We start from the raw sequence: 19287 nt of genomic DNA on the forward strand, positions 1-19287 counted from the left end.
CTGTTTGTGGGAAAAAAAGGACGTCAAATTTGTTTAGGTACAGCGCAATTGTCCATTAAAGTCACGCAGTAAAAAAAATCGCAAAATACCCCCTGGTCTTTTAGCAGCCAAATCCTCCGGGGCTTAAGTGGTTAAAACTTGGCTCAGTCAATGAACAGTCCTGGGGATTTGGTTTTTTGTATTTTATTTGGAACTGGGATGGGAGAAGGAATGAGTGAAATACTCCAACTTAGTAACTATGCACAAAACTTGAGCACGTCTAGCTGCGGTGTGATAGATGACCCTATTGTTCAAAAATAACAATAAATAACCTATAACACTATCCTGCATCTGGGTACTGTACAATCAAGCTAGTGCACAGTACAGTTATCCTATAGTAGCCTCTTCCTGAATCCATTCTAAGCTATTGTTAATTTCTTGCTGACCACATAACACATATACACTATACATGCAATGGCAAGGAGGATGGGCCTTAATGCCACATATGCATCCATGGCTGCTGAGGTTTCTGTGCTGCAAGCATGCTTGCACATGCATGCACAGTAACTGAGCTGTCACCAACAGCTCTCGGCCTTTAGTCATGATCGGGAGCCATTAGGATGGTGGTTACGACCCAATACCAAGTCCATCCCACCCCCTCACCTTAGAACCCAGTTAAAGGGCCATGGTGGGTGGGTGGGGTCGGGGTTATTACCCTTACCTGAGTGGGCTGGAACTTGTTTGTAATCTTTAGTCCAGATGTTTCTGCAGCTGGCAGGTGAAAAAACGAATCCAGGGCTAATTTTACAAGATCACTGGTGACTTTATATTTTGTTATGATAAAGCCCTTAACCACGTGCCCTCAGGAAGATTTACCCCCCTTCATGACCAGGCTATTTTTTGCTATACAGCACTGCATTATTTTAACTGACAATCACGCGGTTATGCAACATTATACCTAACAAAAAAATATGTTATTTTTTCCCCACAAACAGAGCTTTCTTTTGGTGGCATTTGATCACCTCTGTGTGTTTTTTACTTTTTGCGCTATAAGCAAAAAAAGACCGTCAATTTTGAAAAAAAAATATATATATTTTTTACTTTCTGCTATAAAACATATTCAATAAAAAAAAATTTAAAAATCAAATTTCTTCATCAATTTAGGCCAATATGTGTTCTGCTACATGTTTTTGGTAAAAAACTCAATAAGCGTATATTGATTGGTTTGTGCAAAAAGTATAGCGTCAAACAAACTATGGGATCTTTCTTTTTTTTCACTAGTAATGGTGGCGATCAGCGACTGATAGTGGAACTGCGATATTGCGGCAGAAAAATCCGACACTAATTGACACTTTTGACACTTTTTGGGGACCAGTGACACTAATGCAGTGATCAGTGCTAAAAAAATATGCACTGTCACTGTATTGATGGCTGCGAAGGGGTTAACATCAGGGGCAATCAAAGGGTTAATTGGAAAGAAGTAAACTCCGCGCTATGGATATCTAATGGGTATATAAAAAGGATAAAAAGGTATTAAGGCTACAGCCTACCCAATTCTACAATCAAAAGACTGTATAAAAGGGGGGTCAAAGGCAGCGCCAATTACCCATATTTGACCCCCCCCAATCAAAGGGTTAAATGTGTTCCTAACCAGTGTTTGTGCACTGTGTGGGAGGTGCTTTTACTAAGGGAAGGCACAGATCTATGTCCCTGCTTTGCAGGAACACAGGATCAATGCCTTCCCTACTGACAGATCAATGTTCTTGCCTGTGAACTTAGCAGTCACGGGTCCCGATGGACATTAAGTCTGCGGTAGTGATCGACCGATTATCGGCAACACTGACATATCAGGGGCCGATATGCACTTTCCCCGATATATCGGAATCGGCCTTTTGATTTACCGATATTGCCGATATTTCGGAAAGTGCATGTACTGGAGTGATGCCTGCAGCTAGAGGCATCTCCCGGGTACCGGCGTCCATAGCTGATGGACAGCTGTCTTGTAATGACAACCGATACGGCTGAGAAGCCGCTCGGCTATTATTCCAAGTAGCGGGAGGGGACGTTCCCCCCCTCCCGCCGCCTTCCGCAGCTCAACCGGGTCTTCTGTCCCACCGGGAGATCCGGGCATCCTACCTTCACCGCCGCCGTCTGACCGGGTCTCCATTAATTTGAATTCAGCGCCACCGAGTACCCGGAAGTGATGTCATGATATGACATCACTTCCGGGTACTGGCGGCGCCAAATTCAAAAAACATACAGCATTCAAAACAGCCAAACTTGGCGTTTTGAATGCTTTTAAGTGCAGAGGAGGGGTTTGGGGACTTTTAGACCCCCAGATCCCTCCACCACAGTACCTGTAGACATTAAAATGTCTACAGGTTTTAAATTAAAACTAAAATTAAAAAATAAAAAAATTTTAATGTCCGAAAATATCGGGCAATATCGGCTGATACTGATATCCGATGACCATAATATTGGTATTGGTATCGGCGGTAAAAAAACTATATTGGTCGATCAATAGTCTGCGATACCAGCCACTGGACTGAAGTGAGCGTACTGGCAACTTGCATACGCGTACCAGAAGCGTCGGATCACATACTAGGTACGTGATGCAGCGCAGCCTTGCCACTTTGCCGCATATATCTAAGTTATGCGGTCAGCAAGTGGTTATAGATCAAGTGACAGCAATAGCTATGCCATCAGACTTTGTACTAACAGCTTCCCTTTTTATAGCCTTACCTCCACTTTCCTGTTAGAGTGGTTGTTGGACCCAGCGCACTCCGTAACTAGCACTCAATAACAGACTTGCTCAGACACACCCCCTCACTTTTTCTGCAAAACAAGCCATGAGGAGGGGCGTGGCTGTTACTCAGCTCTGTCAGCACAGAGCACCGCAGTGTCAGGGCAGGGAGCAGCATTTTCAGGTATTTGTAAACATTTCAAAGCAGACACAAATCACAGTGTGAAGGGTATACATATAATATACAAAAATAAAGAGCTGCCAGACTTCAAATGGGCTTGAATGATATTTCTTTATTTTACAGCTACAAGTGAGGACGGATGTAACAGACAGCATTCTCCCGGGGTCACACTTCAGGCTGACGATGGAAACTGATGATGTAACAATGGTGTCCTTATCTGCGGTGGACACGGCGGTGTACCTTCTGAATTCTAAGAACAAGCTGACACCTGGCAAGGTGAGGATCTGGGCAGTCTGCATATTTTGGTGTCTACTTATGAAACGCTGGGGTCACACGGGTGGCAGTTTCTGCAGTGGATCGCTTTTCATTAGGCGGTAAAAGAGCATTTTCCAGGCATGCAGGAGGCAATCCTGCCAGCTAGCAAATTCTTTTATTTTGTGAGTGCTGATTTTTTTATTAAGCCGTGGGTACACTGAGCTGCAGAAAAAGCAGTGTGAAGCTGCTCTAAGTGGGTTGGAGGGGAGGCTAGACGAAATGGGCTAATGACAGAGTCTCTTTATAGATCATTCCTTTTTTCTATAAAATATATATGTATTTAAAGTTTACCCGAGAATTTCATATTCCGGATATGTGCCTGCTGTACCATGTACTCATATGTTCTTTTAGTATTGCTTCCTTTATGTGAAATCCCTGGTGTTCCTGACAATCTCTCTGCTCCCCCCCCCCCCAATAAAAACTGACCACACTAAGCAGGAGAGCACACCATGGTCAGTTCTCTAGCTATGCTGGGAACTCAGCCTGCTCTCCTCCAATGATCAGACCCCCCCCCCCCCACACACACAGCCTTTCACTGGGAAGACCAGTGTTCTGCTGTTTCTCTCCCCCCCAGCTCTTATACAGCTGAGAACAGAGGAAATATGATCACTGATAAAAAAAGGGGAAAAAAAGGTATTTATAATTTTTTTTTATATCTATGCAAAATGTTTTTACTTTTCATTTCATTTTAAATGCCTAATATATATCGTTCCTATTCTTACCCTTAAGGTGTTCAAGGCCATGAATGATTATGACCTGGGCTGCAGTCCTGGAGGAGGGAGGGATTCGGATTCTGTCTTCATGGACGCCGGCGTGGCCTTTGTCTCTTCATCCGGGTACAGTGCCCTGACCGGTGAGAATCTACCAGAGAACCTAATACTGTTTTCTCAGTTTTAAAGCAGGACTGTAGTCCAATACTAAACGCACAGCTGATATACATGCATTTAAACGGTTTCACCTGGCAGCAAGATTTGTAATTCTGTTTAGCCAGTTTTGTGATTCACACAGATCTGAAGCACCCAAAAACGAGTATAGTGACATCATTCTACAGTCACCTGCCTGCTAACTGGACTATAGAGTAAATGAGCGTTATCACACTGCTGAGGTCCTCCCTGAGCTCCCCTCCTCCTCCAAGTCACCTGAACATCCCTTCTTCCAGCCCCTGCATGAAAACATATTGAATTGAAAGCTTTATACATACCGTAGTAGTAGAACGTGATTGGATCATGGTTCAGACCCTCCCACTCTTAGTTAAATTTCTGATTTCAGGTAGGTATTTTAACCCCTTGTTGCAGCTAGTAAAACACATTTTAAAGCTGAATTCTATGTACGGCAGTTTTTAAATAGTTCCATTGGTCCAGCATTGATAGGCTGCACGGATGAGCACTGATAGGCTGCATGGATGGGTACTGATAGGGGGCATTGATGAGCACTGATAGGTGGCACTGGTAGGCAGCATTGATCCAGCACTGATAGATACTGATAGGCTGCATGAATGGGCACTGATAGGGGGGTACTGATAGGCATCACTGATGGGCATTGATAGGCGTCAATGATGGGCACTGATAGGTGGCACTGATGGGCTCTGATAGATGGCATTGATGAGCATTGATAGGCTGAACTGAAGGGCACATATATGTGTCACTGATAGACAGTATTGATAATCACTGACAGATGTCACTGATTGGCACATTTTAAAGCTGAATTCCATGTACGGCAGTTTTTAAAAAGTTCAATTGGTCCAGCACTGATAGGCTGCACGTATGTGCACGGATAGGCTGCATTGATGAGCACTGATAGGATGCACTGATGGGCACTGATAGGTGGCACTGATAGGAAGCATTGATGAACACTGATATGCGTCACTTATGGACACCTATAGACTGCATTGATGGGCACTGATAGGCATCACTGATTGACATTGATAGGCGGAATTGATGGGCACTGGCTGCACTGATAGGCTGCACTGATAGGTACTAATGGGGCTCTACTGATAATCAGGGCACTGATTATCAGTGTAAACAATGTACTGAAAGCCTTGCCGGTTAATGGCTCTCTTTTCAGACACAGCGCGGGAGGAAAAGACTGCAAGTCTGTTTACATGTGATCGGCTGATCACATGGTAAAAGGCCAATCACAGCAGCCGTTATAGAGTGCGCTGGATGTGCACCCCAGGGGGCACGGGGGAGAAAGGGTTCTGGGAGAATGTCCATGGACACCCTCCCAGAAATGTAAGCCCAGGGCCCGGATAAAACTGGGGGGGGGTTTAGGGTGGCACTTCATTATCTCTTGCACCGAGGGCCCTGAAAGTTCTAGGGAAGTAGGCAGCACAACATGAGAGCTAGGGTGAAGGTCCACTTTAGGGACCAATAGGCAGACTCAAGAGGAAGAATGGGTGGAGCCAAGCTTTATATTTACAGAAAAAGTTAAGAGCTGCTTATAACTTCAGCTGTATTTTTCGATTTGGACCTCATGATGTTTTTGACATAGGTGACCTTTTCTTGCGTATTTATCCATCCCTTGCTCAGTATGAACGGCTCGGCTTTCTGACAGTTTTACTCCCAGCTGATTGTGTTGGACCATTCTGAATATTTTTTTGTTTTGTTTTAAGGATTTGGCTGCCGAGTTTCTCAAAGGAAGAAAAGAGAGATAGACTTCCCGACGCTGACCAAACAGAAAGGTAAAGAGATTCTAAACCTCGTAAAGAAGATGTATGAACTTTAACTGCTTCCCGTCTGCCGTACGTTTATAAAAATCCTCTGATAGGAAGGGTAATATCTCGGTCATCGCTGGAGAGCCTGGTAAGGATGTGACCAGGGGCATCCGGCTCTGGGCACTCAGTGAGAGGAATGGATGTTGTTCCTCCCACCGTGTGACGTCATAAACAGGAAACAACGAGGATTTCATCACTTCCCGTTTCTGTTCTTTGTTTACCCGGCCCTTCCCAGCCAGTAAAGCAGCCGACCAGACCGACTTGTGTGTGATCGGCTGCATTGGAGGCCAGAGGAGAGATCTGGGGTCTAATAGACCCCAGATCTCTCCATAAAGAGGATCTGTCACAGTCCACACTATCACAAGGGATGTTGTTCATCCCTTGTAATAGCAATAAAATTGATAAAAAAAAAGTTAAAATGTACATTGTTAACAAAATATATATATAAAAATACAAAAACAAAAAATATATATATATATATATAATTAAAAATAATTGAAAAAATGTTTTAAAGCTCCCCCGTACTCTTGAGCAAATGCTAATGTGCACGTAAGTCCAGAGCACATATGTAAACGGCAATCGCACCACACATGTGAGGTATCGCCGCGAACATCAGAGTGAGGGCACCTCCTGTGTAACTCTAAACTGGTAATTTGGAAGCCTAGGTTTGCACCGGTGCGTGGAAAACATTGCATGTGGTTTGCACAGGAATCACACCACATTCCTGTCACCTCTACACATCACATGCAATGCCTGTGTGGTGCAACTTCAGTCATACATTTTGTATTGCTGAAATCACATAGCATCTGCATCAAAATGGTGCAGGACCCTTTTTTTCCCTTCAGACCAATGCAGTGCGATTCTGGCAATCACACTGCATTTGGCAATCTGTTTCAGGGTGTCGTTAAGATAACATTGACACCCACAGCAGATCGCATGGAAGCCGTGTAATTGCTTTGGAGTGCAATGTGAGGAAACAGTGAATCTTGTGCATTTCCCGCATCGCATTAGTGTGAACCAAGCTTTTAAATTGTTGCCTATGGAGATTTTTAGGTACTGTAATATGGCGCCGTTCCATGGGCAGATGCAATTTTAAAGCCTGATGCGTTTGGTATCTATTTCATTGGCGTAAGTAAAAGTAGTGGACATTGCGATTTTTTTTTTACCAAAAATATGTAGCAGAATACAAATTGGCCTAAAATGTAAAACATTTGGATTTTTAATTTTTTTTTGGAATGTCATATAGCAGAAAGTGAAAAAATAATGGAAAATTGATATCAAATATTTACCGTAATTTTCCTTTCCTGATGGGCTCCATGGCAGCATACGTATCGGGTTTAGTCCCGCCTCCAAACCTACCCTATAGGACATCCACTCCCATAAATCTTTGCACCTGTTCAGCACACGTGTTCTGTAACTATCCTCCATAGAAACTGGGAGGGAACTCCTGCTGCCATGGAGTCCATCAAGAAAGGAAAATTATGGTAAGTATTTGATATAAATTTTCAATTTTCCTGACAGATTCCATGGCAGCATACGTATCGGGAAATAACTCGCCGTACCCAAACAGGGTGGGCAGGTGCTGAACAAAAGTTTAATTTACTCTGTCAACTGACAGGACTTGTAAACCAAAAGAAAGAGCCGCCGGCTCAACACAATAGTGAGACAAAAAGGTATTTATAGAAGACCAGGATGCTGCTCTACAAATTACTTCAGGAGCGACATGTCTGGAGACTGCCCAGGAAGTGGAAACACTCCGAGTCGAGTGGGCCGTAACCCCCAGTGGAGGAGTCAAGCCCTTAGCCCTGTAAGCCCATTAAATGGCCTGGATGATCCAGGAAGAGATAGATCTTGAAGAAGCTCTTGAGCCCTTGTTCTTTCCATTAAAAGAGACAAATAGATACTCTGACTGTCGGAAGGGAACCGTAGCTTCCAAATACTGCTTGATGCAATTACCCACATCCAAAGGGTGGACAGATGAGCCCTCATCCTGCCTGAAGGTGGGCAACACAATTTCTGCATTTTCATGAAAGACAGAGGTAACTTTGGGTCTTGCATCCAACATAGGAATTAGGACTACTCTGTCCGGAAAAAAGGTCAGGAAGGGCTCTCGTGCCCCAATCTCAGATACCCTTTTTGCCGATGTAACAGCTACCAGGAAAACTGTCACCAGCGTCAACTCTTTGATGGTAAGAGGCTCAGTTGTATCAAAAATGCGTTGAGCTAGGAAGTCCAGAACTAAAGGGAGATCCCATTTAGGGAATCTTGGCTTCTTCTGGGGTCTGAGTCTTACTGCTCCCTTGAAGAATTGATGCACCAGAGTATGGCTAGCCCAAGAAATTCCCGTAAACGCTGAGGTGGCCGATACCTGGACTCTGAGTGAACTCACCGAGAGTGGAAGATCCAAACCAGATTGAAGAAAACTCAGCACATCTTGGATTTTAATAGACGAATGAGGGTCAGGCCTTCCGGCTAAATGTGAGGAGAATCTTGACCAGATCCTTTCGTACACTCTATTAGTTAAACTTCTCCTAGCACTCAGGAGTGTAAAAATAGCCTCATCAGGGTATCCTAAGGCTTGTAACCTTCTCCTCTCAACAACCACACCTTCAGATGTAGCCGAGCAGGGCAAGGATGGAGTATGGAGCCCTGAGATAGCAGATCCTGCCTGATGGGCAGCGGGATCGGATCCCAAGCACTGAGGAGTTTCCGAAGAGAGAACCACGGCCTGTTGGGCCAAAATGGAATCACCGCCACTATCTCTACTGCCTCTGACCTGAGTCTCTAAAGAAATTGTAGTATTTTCGGGACTGGAGGGAAGGCATACGCTCTGTGGAACCTCCATTGATCCGTGAGAGCGTCCACTCCGGGAGCCTGGGGATCCCTGAACCTCGTATAGTACCTCTGCAGCTTGCGGTTGCAGGGAGAGGCAAAGAGGTCGACCTCTAGGGAGAATCCCAGGGACAAGATCCACCTGAAGACTTCCTCATGGAGGGACCACTCGTTGTTGTCCAACTCCACACGAGACAGGGAATCGGCTTGGACGTTCTGAACCCCTGGGACATAGACTGCCGAAAGGTTGGATAGGTTCTTCTGTGCCCAGGTCTCAATTGGTTCCACCTCCCGCAGCAAGGACCAGCTGCGTGTTCCACCCTGTCTTCTCACGTAGGCGACCGCCGAGGTGTTGTCCAGCCTGAGCATCACTGGAAGTCCCTTTGTCAGGTGGTGGAACGCTTGCAGGGCTTGAAAGGCTGCCCGTAGCTCCAGAACATTGGACACCATCCCTTGAGAGGAGAAGTTCCACCTGCCCTGAGCCACCTTCGTGAGGCAGTGAGCACCCCATCCTGTGCTGTTGGCATCTGAGGTCACCACCACCCACGAAGTTGGTACAAGAGAATGGCAGTTCAACAGATGTTCTCGATGCAGCCACCACGGGAGGCTCACTTTCATGGCCGGAGTCAGGAAGATGGGCTGATCTAGATGCCATGTGTCCCACTGCTGCAGGAACCCTTTCTGAAAAGGCCTCATTCTCCATAATGCCCATTTCACCATGGGAACCACTGCGACCATGGTCCCAATAATTTTCAAGCACTGACGAGCTTGGAGATGAGTGGTTGAGAGGGCGTGAAGAATTCTGTCCACTGCGACTTTCTCTTCTGGAAGAGACAGCATTGCTCTTGCTGTATCGAACAAGGCCCCGAGATAAACGAGGGACTGGGTTAGAATTAAATGGCTTTTCTCTATATTCAGTAGCCATCCGAATGTCTGGAGGGTAGACCCAACATGATCTAGGTGTTCCAACAATTGATCTTTGTCTTGAGAAAGAAGGAGGAGGTCGTCCAGATAATGATGGAGCCAAATGCCTCTTGTCCTCAGCAGAGCGACCACAGCCAACAAGACTTTTGAAAAGGTTCGTGGAGATGTGGAAAGCCCGAAGGGGAGACAAGTAAATTGGAGGTGCGAGTGACCTACGGCAAACCGGAGATACCTCTGAAACTCCTCTGCAACAGGGACATGAAAATAGGCGTCCTTTAGGTCTATGGACACCATCCAGTCGGCTGGCTGGACCGCTTGTTGGATAGAAAGAAGTGTCTCCATCTTGAACCTTTCCTTCTTGATGAACTGGTTTAGCAAGGTCAGGTCGATAACTGGTCTCCATTAACCATTTTTTTTCTGGACCAGGAAAAGAGGGGAGTAAATTCCCTGGCCTCGCTTGGGCTCTGGCACGGAAATGACAGCCCCTTGAGACACCAGAGACACTACGTAGGAAAGCAGTACCTGGCGTTTCTCTGCTGAAGATGGTAGAGCTGTAGGCAGGAATCTTGACCTGGGTGTTTAGTCGAAGACCCACTTCTGTCCTGATGAGACTGTCCTGACAGTCAAGGGGTTCTGGATTGAGGCTGCCCAGACATTCCGGAAGCGTAGCAACTGATCCCCCACCCGACATACCTGAGCGGGCCCAATCTCAAAAGGACTTCGTAGGTTCACGATCACCAGAAGGGACATTCTTCTAAGTCTTCCGAGAGGAGGATTGTCTTGACCTCCAATTGCGGCCAAACTCGCTGCCGGGCCTGTAGATGCGTGGTTCTCTGGCGCGATCTGGGACATATTTCCGGTTCGGTTGCCCCTTCTTCGTGTTAAGAAGGCGTCGATCCTGGGGAAGAAAGCCAGACTTACCGCCTGTAGCTCGGGTCATCCAGCTTATTCCCAAAGAGGGAGGAGCCCTCAAAGGGAATCCGGCACCAGACCTGCTTGGTTGCTGGGTCTATGACCCAGGGGCGGAGCCAAAGACTCCGCTTTGCTGTCACTGAGGACAACATAACCCTAGCTAGGAGACGGATCAGATCTCCCCCAGAAAAGACGAGGCCATCCTTAGTTCCTGAATCAGGGAACTTCTGGCCACCTCCTCCGACATGCTCCTAAAAGATTAATCCACAGAATCAGCCCACGACTCCATAACCTTGGACAAGCTGCTTAGGCTAAGGCCGGTTTACAGGCCATACCCGCCGTTAAATAGATCCTTTTCAGATCCGAATCCATCCTTCTGTCTAAAGGATCTTCGAAAGAGACCGTGTCTTCTAGCAGAAGGGTCACATGTTTGACCAACCTCATTACCGCTGCGTCCACCAAGGGAGGAGATTCTAGGCTTTTCACATCCTCTTCCTTGAAAGGATACAACCTGGACATCTTGGAGAGCATGGAGTTCTTCCTCTCCACCTTACTCCATTCATCTGAAATAATCTCCCCCAACTCACCCAGTAAAGGGAAGTTAAGACGCTCCTTGCTGAATTGTTAAAAGAACTTCTTTTGCTTAGGAGGAGATACAGCTGGGTCTTCCCAATTCAGGGTCTCCCTGACCGCTTTAACGAGGGAAGGAACGAGGGCGAACTCAAAGCCCAAACAAGGATCCTCTACCTCAGAGTCACTGTCCGAAAGGAAAGCTGACAGGTGACTGGGATGGAAGGATTCAAAATCTTTCTGAGGCTGTACTCTCACAAGAGGAGAACTTGGAGGAATCACTTCAGAGCCTTGGGTCTGACCGATGAGGACTCTCTTCACAAGGGCTTCCAAACGTTGGTCAGAGCTGTCCCTCTCTCCTGCAGCCTGGGAGAAGCATTTGTCACACATGGACTTGCCTTCAGGGACCCGGGCGCCACAACCCCAACAACCTGCTCTGTCTGGGTGTCGTGAGGGGCCGGCTGATGCAGACGCCTTCTTATGACGCTGGGAGCCCGACGGGGACCTCCGAGCTGATCTTGAGGAAGAGTGTCGGTGATGTGATCTTGATCGGCGCTCATTCCTGTGTGAGGAGTGTCGAGCATCCGACCGGGAAGGGCTGTAAAACAAAAGGAAACTAAGCGGACACAGACAGGGAGCCAGGAACATAAATAATGCTCCAATCCCCCCTTACACACCCCATCCCCCAAAGCCCTGAGTACCTGTTAAGGGCGGGCTTACCACAGGAGGGCGGAGAAGTTTCCATTCTGGCGCTGACCTGCAGGGATGAGCCGGACAACGCGATCAGAGAAGGAAGAGGGGGGGGGGACTCCCATAACCCTGGGGTCAGTGTACTCACCGAGAACCAGAGGGGCTTGAACGCAGAGCAGCAGCAGCAGAAGACACGAAATATAGCAGCAGCAAAACGATCTTCCTGCAGCAGAGTGTGTATACACACACTCTGCTGACATTTGGAGGGTTTTTAAATATGGCACCCACTGATGTCATCCAGCGGCGCTGCAAATAGCTACTGCGCATGCGCCGAGCCGCTACTGCGCATGTGCGGAAACCAAGCCTCGTTCCGAGGTCCTTGCGCATGCGCAGTAGGCCGAAAAATCGGCAGCCGGTCAGGAAGTGAATGCTGACCGGCCCCGGACCACTAGCCAACAGAGAGAGCAGGAGAAAACCAGGTAACATACAACCCTGCCCTGAAATAACAAAATAGCTGCCATGGAGTAAAAATAGCAAACACAGTACTCACTGCGGACCACTAGCCACCAGGGATCCATTAGCCACCAGGGATGGATGAATATATACACACCGGACTTTCATATGGGGACAGGCCACCCGCGGCAGCTGGGTTCACTGGCCAAGGCTGCATGTAGAAGATCTAGCCCCACTCCATACCCCGCAGCAGCTGGGGCTTATTGGAGACACTCAATACCATGCTGGCAGTCATCCATCTCCCGGGATCCAAACAGGTAGGATACAGGAGGACAAAAAAGAACACGTGTGCTGAACAGGTGCAAAGATTTATGGGAGTGGATGTCCTATAGAGTAGGTTTGGAGGCGGGACTTACCCCGATACTTATGCTGCCATCGAGTCTGTCAGAAAATAGTTATTTTTGCAAAATTTTTGCTCTTTTTTTTATAGCGCAAAAAATAAAAATTGCACAGGTGATCAAATACCACAAAAAGAAAGCTCTATTTGTGGGAAAAAGAGGACGTCAATTTTATTTAGGTACAGCGTCGCACGACCGCGCAATTGTCCATTAAAGTAATGCAGTGCCGAATCGCAAAATAGGGCCTGGTCATTAAGGGGGAAAATCCTCCAGTCTGAACATGGTTAAAGCAAACCCTCAGTGTTACAAAGTGTCCGTAGTGCATATATTGTGTCAATTAATAAATATTCTGATGTGAAAAAATTGAATAGATAAGCAGATAATGCATAACAGAAGTGACAACGTGCTGAATGTCCAATTCATGGTGCAAAAAATCCAAAGATAATAGATAAATGGGTGTTTTATTATGTGGTGAGGAAAATTTCCAAACCAACGGACTGGTGCGATTGTGGGAATGCACTAAGTGCAATGGCCGCTCACCTTAATGATAAATATATCATTAGGATTGGCTGCTGTTCATTTAGGGTTATCTGCAGATTCACACTATATTGTCCTTGTTTGCATTCGTTTAGTGTGGTAGCACATTGGTTCTCTTAACTCATATTTCATTGGTATAACATCTTTTTTTATATTTTACCAAAAAATTGGGTATTATGTTGTGTTTTAGTGCATTAAAATTAACGAAAGTGTATGTTTCCCCAAAAATTTGCATTTGAAAAACAGCGGTGCACATATGGTGTGACATAAAAATATGCAACATCCACTATTTTATTCTCTAAGGCCTTTGCTTAAAAAATATATATGTTTGGGGGTTCAAAGTCGTTTTCTAGTAAAAAAAATTATGTTTTTTTTACATGCAGTAGAGGAATGTCAGAGTTGGCCTGGACTGGAGGGGGTTAAAGCACAACTCCAGCCAATTTATTTAGTGCATATGGAATGGCAATTTATTTAGTTTGGGATAGTGTAGGGAAGGGTTATGTCCTCTCTCCGTGTCCCTATTGGAAAAATAAAAATTCCCACTTCCTACAAACACAGGAAACTAATGGGAAGCCTCTACAATGGGGGCAGAGACAAAACAAAAACCACATTTTTAGTAGAGAGCAGAAGGGTTAAAAGCTAAAGATAAACTATAATTGGTGAATATGGGTGAATTTATTTGTTTGTTTTTTTAATACTAAAAAGTGTCCTTTAGCTCTTAAATCACATTTGGCCTGGCCCCGTTCAACCTTCATGTATCATTATTGGTCATCGAGGCTGTGCATCTGGAGGGTGGACCAACAGTAAGCTGTGGGAGGTGGGGCAAGCCTGATTTCAGGAACTGAAGTCACTATTTAACCACTTTACCACTAGAGTATTTTGCTGTCTTACGTCTGGGCCACTTTTTGCGATTCGGCGCTGTGCGAATTTAACTGACAATTGCGCGGTCATGCAACGCCATACCCAAACAAAATTTACGTCCTTTTTTTCCCACAAACAGAGCTTTCTTTTGGGGGTATTTGATCACCTGTGCGATTTTTACTTTTTGCGCTATAAACAAAAAAAAGTGTTTATTTTGAAAAAATAACAATATTTTTCACATTTTTTTATATGAAATTCCCCCAAAAAAAGATGTAAAAACCAATTTTTTTTTTAATTTTTGGCCAATTTGTTTTCTGCTACCCATGTTTGGTAAAAAATATCGCAATAAGCGTATTTTGATTGGTTTGCGCAAAAGTAATTGTGTTTACTAACTAAGGGAAAGATTTCTGTCATTTTTGGTGTTTTTTTTTTTAACGAGTAATGGCGGCGATCTGCGATTTTTTTTGCGGGACTACGACATTGCGGCGGACAGATCGGACCCTTGACTGACATTTTTGAGACTTTTGGGGGTACCAGTGACATTACTGCAGTAATCAGTGCTATAAATATGCACTGTTACTGTAAAAATGACACTGGCAGGGAAGGGGTTAATTTTATTGGAGAGGGAGGGGTTAATGTATGCCTGGTGCTTACTAACGTGTGGGGGGGGGAGGTGACTGTGTGAGACAGGGACAGATCGGATGTCCAGCTATGCTGAACACTCCGATCTGTCACTCCCTGTCACTTAGGAGATCCGCCCGCTCTGTTTACACAGGCGGATCTCCAAACTGGATTCCCCGACGATCGGGGCAGAGCAGCGGTGATCGTCGCCGCTCCTCCCCTGGCCCGACTCCCGCTGTGAATGAAAACAGTGGGAGCGCGCCTCCGGCGGCGCCCGAGCGCCGCCTACAGGGGAGGAGTCTGGCGACGTAGGTCTACGTCGCTAGACGATAACGAGCCACTGTGCCGCAGTAGCAGCACAGTGGCTAGCGTTAAAGTGGTTAAATATTAGAGATACCCGAGGCTTTAGGGACTACAGAGCATTCCATTAAGTGGTTAAAAGGTAACTCCAATTTCATGGAAAAACAAAATAGCAAAAAAACAAAAAAAACAAACAAACAATATAGCGTATACAATTGTGACACAAATCATATTGTAATTGAATATTATTAAAAATTACCTTTCCTTTTCAATCTGCAACTGTTGAAATTTTCTGAAAATGCAATGCAATATGGCTACCTGGAGGTGTTCTGTACACAGAATGTATACTGACCACACCCCAGAAACATCATTTCTGTTGGAGATACAGCAACTTTCAGCTTAGCCTATTGACTGCAGTTCACAAACAGGACACTAGATGCTGCTAATGCTCAGTGATATGCTATGCATTTTCTGTGACGTTTTGTATTTCCTGTACATTGTACTGTACTTGTTGGTTTCTTTTTCCTGTCTGTGGTTATCTCACCATGTGAGGTGACATCTTTGCTCTTTGTGGTTATGTTCTAATAAAGAAACCAGTTCCTGTTACCCCACAACGTCTGATCTGAATCGACTCCGCTGCACCCAGTAATTGCACTCTGCAACAATTTCCTACTTGTGTGATTGGCTCACCAATTTTCCCAGAAGTCTGCCTAAGATACGAGTCAGATTTCTGGCATCCCCTGCAACAAAAATGTCATTTTTGGTGAGATACTCCCAATAGGAACACATCTAAAGGGATGCAGGCCCAGCAGCTTTTCTCATTAGTGCTCTGCAGCTGCACAGCTGACAGATAATTATGAATCCACTCCCATTTGACTCACTCAGAACAGGGGCACAGAGGAACAAACAGGGATTTCTTCAGAATAACAAAAGGTAGGGATCTGCAACAAAGTTTGTTAAAATCCTTGTAATGTACGGAGATCACCCAGAGGGGAATCGTTTTTTCTCAACATAAGTGGAGTTAACCACTTAAGCCCTGGAAGATTTTACCCCCTTCCTGACCAGGGCCTATTTTGCGATTCGGCACTGCGTGATTTTAACGGACAATTGCGCGGTCGTGCAACGCTGTACCTAAAAGAATTTGACGTCCTTTTTTTCCCACAAACAGAGCTTTCTTTTGGTGGTATTTGATCACCTGTGCGAATTTTACTTTTTGCGCTATAAACAAAAAAACAGCATCAATTTTGCAAAAATAACAATATTTTTCACATTTTTTTATATAAAATTCCCCCCCCCCCCCAAAAAAAGTAAAAATCAAAATTTTTTAACATTTTGGGCCAATTTTTTTTTTTTACCATATGTTTGGTAAAAAAAAAAAACGCAAAAAGCGTATTTTGATTGGTTTGCGCAAAAGTTATTGCATTTACTAACGAAGGAAAAGATTTCTGTCATTTTTGTTGTTTTTTTTTTTTAACGCGTAATGGCGGCGATCTGCGATTTTTTTTGCGGTACTGCGACATTGCGGCGGACAGATCGGACCCTTGACTGACATTTTTGACACTTTTGGGGTTACCAGTGACATTTCTACAGTAATCAGTGCTATACATATGCACTGTTACTGTAAAATTACACTGGCAGTGAGGGGTTAACTCTTTTTGAGAGGGAGGGGTTATGTGTGTCCCTAGGGGCGTGATTCTAACTGTGATTGGCTGTGGCTTGAGGCAGGGGCGTAACTACAGGGGTTGCAGGGGTTGCGATTGCTACCGGGCCCCATGCTCCAGGGGGCCCAGTAGCAAACCAGTGGGTGAACTTCCAGGATTGCAAAAGTCACACTTGCGACCGGGCCCTGGCATTGCACCACTGTGGGGAGGCCCAAAGATTGCAGGAAGGGAGCCCACTGCAGAACTTGTGAAAGAATCCTGCTGCGGGACCGTAATAAAAGGCCATGCAACGAGAGTAAAGAGCCGCAGGATTAGTGGGAAGAGCCCTGGGCTTGAAGGGAAGGGCCCCGGCCAGGGATCTGGGGGGGCCCTTCATGGTTTCTTGCATCGGGGCCCTGAAGGCTCTAGTTACGCCTTTGGCTTGAGGTGTAGGAACACTGATCAACGGTCCTACATAGTAGAACCATATGATCACCATTCTTACACAGGGGAGAATGACAGGCGGCTTGTTTACATTAGCCGCCTGCCTTTCTCCCGCTCTAACGGATGATATCGATTGACCGGCGGACATTGAGTCCGCCGGGCACACGCGCGGGGGGGGGGGGTCCGTGACCACGCGGGAGCGGGAGCGTGCCCGCTCCCTAGACCCTCACAGGCTAGCGACGTACACCTACGTCGCTTTGCCTGTGAGGGGCTGACCGCCGACGTAAATAGTCATGCGGCGGTCGGCAAATGGTTAAGCTTTAAAGCGGAGTTCCTGCCTCAAATACATTTTTTAACTAAAAAATACCCCTATGATACTAATCCACCGCCCTTTACAGAGCCGCTATTCTCATACTTACAAGGTGTACAGTATTGGATTTTAGTCAAAATCTTACTTTTAAAAACGCTGTCTGAGCGTGGCCATCTTGGATATGGGCATCCGAATCTAAAGTTGCAAAATAGGCCGGAACTCCACTTTAACCACTTTACCGCTGAGTACCGTAGTACTACTGCGGCAAAGTGGATCGTTATCGTCTGACGACGTAGACCTACGTCGTCAGACTCCTCCCCCTGTAGGCGGCGCTCGCGCGCCGCCGGAGGCGTGCTCCCGCTGTTTTCATTCACAGCGGGAGTCGGGCCAGGGGAGGAGCAGCGGCGATCGCCGCTGCTCTGCCCCGATCGTCGGGGAATCCAGTTTGGAGATCCGCCCGCCTGTGTAAACAGAGCGGGCGGATCTCCTCAGTGACAAGGAGTGACAGATCGGAGTGTTCAGCATAGCTGGACATCCGATCTGTCCCTGGCTCACTCAGTCACCTCCCCCCCCCACACGTTAGTAAGCACCAGGCATACATTAACCCCTCCCTCTCCAATAATATTAACCCCTTCCCTGCCAGTGTCATTTTTACAGTAACAGTGCATATATATAGCACTGATTACTGCAGTAATGTCACTGGTACCCCCAAAAGTGTCAAAAATGTCAGTCAAGGGTCCGATCTGTCCGCCGCAATGTCGCAGTCCCGCAAAAAAAATCGCAGATCGCCGCCATTACTCGTTAAAAAAAAAAACACCAAAAATGACAGAAATCTTTCCCATAGTTAGTAAACACAATAACTTTTGCGCAAACCAATCAAAATACGCTTATTGCGATTTTTTTTTTACCAAACATGGGTAGCAGAAAACAAATTGGCCAAAAATTAAAAAAAAAATTGGTTTTTACATCTTTTTTGGGGGGAATTTCATATAAAAAAATGTTAAAAATATTGTTATTTTTTCAAAATAAACGCTCTTTTTTTGTTTATAGCGCAAAAAGTAAAAATCGCACAGGTGATCAAACACCACCAAAAGAAAGCTCTGTTTGTGGGAAAAAAAGGACGTAAATTTTGTTTGGGTACGGCGTCGCATGACCGCGCAATTGTCAGTTAAAGTCGCACAGCGCCGAATCGCAAAAAGTGGCCCAGACGTAAGACAGCAAAATGCTCTAGTGGTAAAGTGGTTAAGTTTCCTTGGGTTTTACGAACCTGTACTGAAAGAAATATATAGGTTGTTATTGTTAGCCTGAAAATACTTGTTACCTGGCTGGCTCTGGCTTTGGTGACTTGTGTCACCGACAGAACATTCAAACTGCATACTCGTTAAAGAACACTGACCCAGAAGCGCTATAAGACTATCAATTCTTGGTGACTTGTTGTTATACCATCTTTTTTTATTTTTTTATTTCTGCAGCCGACCAATTTTCTTCGCCAGATCTGAAAAAATGCTGCCAGAACGGCATGGCACTCCTACCAGCTCGCATGAACAGAGATTGCACCAAGAGAGCCCAGCGTGTTGACAGTAAAGAGTGTAGAAATGCCTTCAAAGAATGCTGCGAATATGCTGAGGACCTGCGCAAGAAAATCACCCTGGAGAAGAGGAGAAAAAACACCATCGGGAGGAGTAAGAACTGCTAATGGTGCAGAATGTTAGATAGTGAAGGTTCTCGTTGATCCAGGTCATGGTAGATCCAGTAGTAGTTGCTCACATTGAACTGATCTCCTTCTGTCATTTTGGCTTTAGTGATTTGCAGCTTCACAACTGGTTACTCACTGCGCATGCGTGAGCCGGGCTGCACATTGTGA

At 45.7% G+C, this 19287-nt stretch overlaps 1 protein-coding gene across 1 annotated transcript in view; it reads left to right on the top strand.

Moving 5' to 3' along the window:
- LOC309560274 (complement C4-B-like) overlaps window positions 1-19287 on the top strand; it is a 249941-nt gene that overhangs the window by 96341 nt on the left and 134313 nt on the right. Inside the window, exons 14-17 of the mRNA XM_082263867.1 lie at window positions 3027-3179; window positions 3948-4071; window positions 5830-5898; window positions 18896-19105. Coding sequence (XP_082119993.1) covers window positions 3027-3179; window positions 3948-4071; window positions 5830-5898; window positions 18896-19105 — 556 coding nt within the window. The remainder of the gene's footprint in view (window positions 1-3026; window positions 3180-3947; window positions 4072-5829; window positions 5899-18895; window positions 19106-19287) is intronic.

This window comes from Pelophylax lessonae (genome assembly GCF_965119305.1).
Source record: "Pelophylax lessonae genome assembly, chromosome: 7".
In the NCBI taxonomy this organism is placed as follows: domain Eukaryota; kingdom Metazoa; phylum Chordata; class Amphibia; order Anura; family Ranidae; genus Pelophylax; species Pelophylax lessonae.